The sequence below is a fragment of the Pinus tabuliformis genome, chromosome 9 (genome assembly GCF_031772625.1).
Source record: "Pinus tabuliformis cultivar Carrire ecotype Pingquan chromosome 9, CPIR1, whole genome shotgun sequence".
Taxonomy (NCBI): domain Eukaryota; kingdom Viridiplantae; phylum Streptophyta; class Pinopsida; order Pinales; family Pinaceae; genus Pinus; species Pinus tabuliformis.
This window is the reverse complement of record NC_142307.1, coordinates 1,209,663,713-1,209,666,404: the sequence shown is the minus strand read 5'-3', so window position 1 is coordinate 1,209,666,404 and position 2,692 is coordinate 1,209,663,713. Positions and strand designations below refer to the sequence as shown.

The 2,692-nt window shown below is 43.6% G+C and overlaps 1 protein-coding gene across 1 annotated transcript; it reads right to left on the bottom strand.

Annotated features, from left to right (window-relative positions):
• Positions 1-524: 524 nt before the first annotated feature.
• On the bottom strand, positions 525-2,071 carry LOC149152892 (uncharacterized). Its single transcript, XM_089443631.1, has 3 exons — positions 2,014-2,071; positions 1,081-1,305; positions 525-1,015 (listed from the first exon to the last, which is right to left on the bottom strand). The coding sequence occupies exons 1-3, from the start codon at positions 2,069-2,071 to the stop codon at positions 525-527; spliced, it is 774 nt and encodes a 257-aa protein (XP_089299757.1).
• Positions 2,072-2,692: the final 621 nt, after the last annotated feature.

The following is a 2,692-nucleotide window of genomic DNA, read 5'->3' as shown; positions in this document are numbered from 1 at the left end:
CAACCAAGCATCCTTCAGGGATTTCATCCTCTCTGGAAATAGGGGAACCCTTTTTGTTCAGATACTCGGGCCACTCCTGACAATCAGCACTCTTTGATCTGTAATGATGCTTCCCTTTAGATTGAGATGATCCCAACCCTCGAACCATTTTCGTTAAATTCTTCACAGAATCTAGCCTCACTAGACTCTTCACAGAATTCACTTTCCTGAGGCTCATGGCTCAGTGCACACTAGTGCACAGAGAAATAAAACTTCGGTCTAGTGTACAGATCTCTATAAACTGGAGATTAATGAACATAGACTCCAAATCTATATAGACGATCTAACCAATGCTCCCAACACTCGTCCTCCCTCTTGTCACAAATTTTGGATCACTCGATCAGCCAATTCGGCCTCCACCGGTGATCAGGCCTTCTGCGTCAGCGATCAGGCCTTCTTCCCAATGCAAGTCCAGCCTCCTCCGCTTCCTCGCAGGATCCGACCTTAGAGACAATGAATATATGCAGGCATAGTGGGTCGATGCATTAAGCCTTCCCCTCCATTCTGGCACGCGTGACTCCAATGCAAGCATCCACAAAATCAGTTTCGAGGAAGTCGGAAGACAGTATCTGCAACCGATCGGCGAGGCCCCTTTTGAACACCTGAGAAATAAAGAGTCTCCCATACCTTTTGATGCGATTCGTCACAGGCTTCACACACAGAATCGGGTTATCTGCCTGCGGAGTGACCGTATTTTCCACGCGGTAAAAGAACTTCCGCGACGACACAGCCGGCTGGTTCGCCAGATTCTTGACATTGCTCTCGAATTTGGTGTACGGAAGATCCGTATCGATCCAGTCGTCTTTCAAATGGGCGGAGCTCCACAGCGGCGAGCCGGCGGCGGGCGCGGGGGCCTTGGACAGCTTCCATATGCAGATGACCCTTCGGGGCAGCAAATCAAGTGCTCGAACTAGACTTCGATCTTGGGCATGTTGATACCCACTTTGTCGATCATGTTGCGGAGCTTGAGCAGAAACTGCTCATTTTCTTCGGCTGCAATTTTGAGCAATGTATCGATGAGAAGCTGGCGATCTACAATGCCAATCTTGGCCACCTCAACTTCCTCATGGCCGCCCACATTCTGGAGAATCCCCTTGCGGATGCGATCGTAAGTGGGCACTTTCTCCAATTTTGCCCACTTCAAGGCCTCTTTGTCGTCTTCGTTATCTCTACTCCTATAGGATCTGGAGAACACATCATCCCCTCCTCTCCAAATTCTTGAAGCGCTGTTACTCTTGCTCTGGCCAAATGCCGAAGTCCAAGACACTGATCACCACATCGGAACCATACTTAGATTTCCCCAACAGGCTTTTCCATGAGGCATATCGATGGACAAAAAAGAAATTAGAAAAAATATACTATTTTATTTCCCTATGCCCAGGAGGGGCCAAGCCCACAAGGGGCCAGCCCTTATGGGTTCTGATACCAAGATAAAATTATAGACACTCAATAATATATTCTATTAATTTGAATGAGGAAATTACACACATATTTATACAATCAATAGTCTCAAGATAGGAATGCTATCTTAGACGTACAGTAGTGTGGTTGAGAGATTCTCTCAACCACACACTAAACTAGGAGAAACTAAATTCCTATTATGTAGGAACAAACTCCTCAAATGGAGAGTTACAACCATAGACAAGTAGGAATTAATTATTTCTAACTAGTCAAGTATCATAGAGGCGACATATATAACCAATATCACCAAGATCTAATGGTTGGGCACATGCCCCAGTGAAGGACTAGTCATAGAAGAGTGGTTGGGCGGTTGGGTACACGTAGCAGTGAAGGTGTTATCACTCAAAAGTTTCCTCGTTGTGGGAGAAAACCCCTGAGGCAACCTCTTAGCACTTTAGGATTGGAAACTAGCCTTTCCAATCTACACAAAATCTTAAAATATTTCTCTATTTTAAAAGGTTTATTAATTTGTAAAACTAACTAATTTAAAAATGTTTTCAGTAATAATCTAACTTTTCAAAATGTTAATACACGGTGGTTCATTAATGACTTCCCCGCCCAGATTCGCCATTAATACATGATATGTTATAGTGAGAAATCATAATGTAACTATGGTGGGAAACCATCATGTAACTATGATGTAATGATAATGATATATATGAATTTCTTCCAAAAAGTTTCCCACACCTTTTGGAAAAAGGGGAAGCACCCGTAGTAAAAGAGCGGCGTGGCCACACGAGGGTGTGTGGGGTCACCAACGCCGACTGGAAGAAATTTCTAAGGCCCTATAGGGTGTCGTATCATTAGCAGCGAAAATCCAGGTAGGAAGGCCTCTTCAGATGTCACGTAGGGGAGCTGAGTAATTCGGCCAGAGTTAACGAGCTTGTCATAATGTATTAAATGTCTGTTTAGCTGCAAGCTTGATAGCTTGATAACACATCGCGTTTTGCTTGCAGCTAAACAAGCATTTAATGCATATGGCAGCCAAGTAATGTCACTAGTTTATAATTTTTGTCTTTGTGCGCTCCAAACTTATTGTAATTCCCTCCATCGAAATAAAGAATTGCTCCTCTTCCGCTGGCTCCTCATATTGTATTGGAGTTTTATTTTTTATTAGGAAGGATTCGGTGGTGTTTGGTGATTTTTAATTCATTAGTCTAGAATCTAGGCTATTTTGCATTGGGAATCTTAC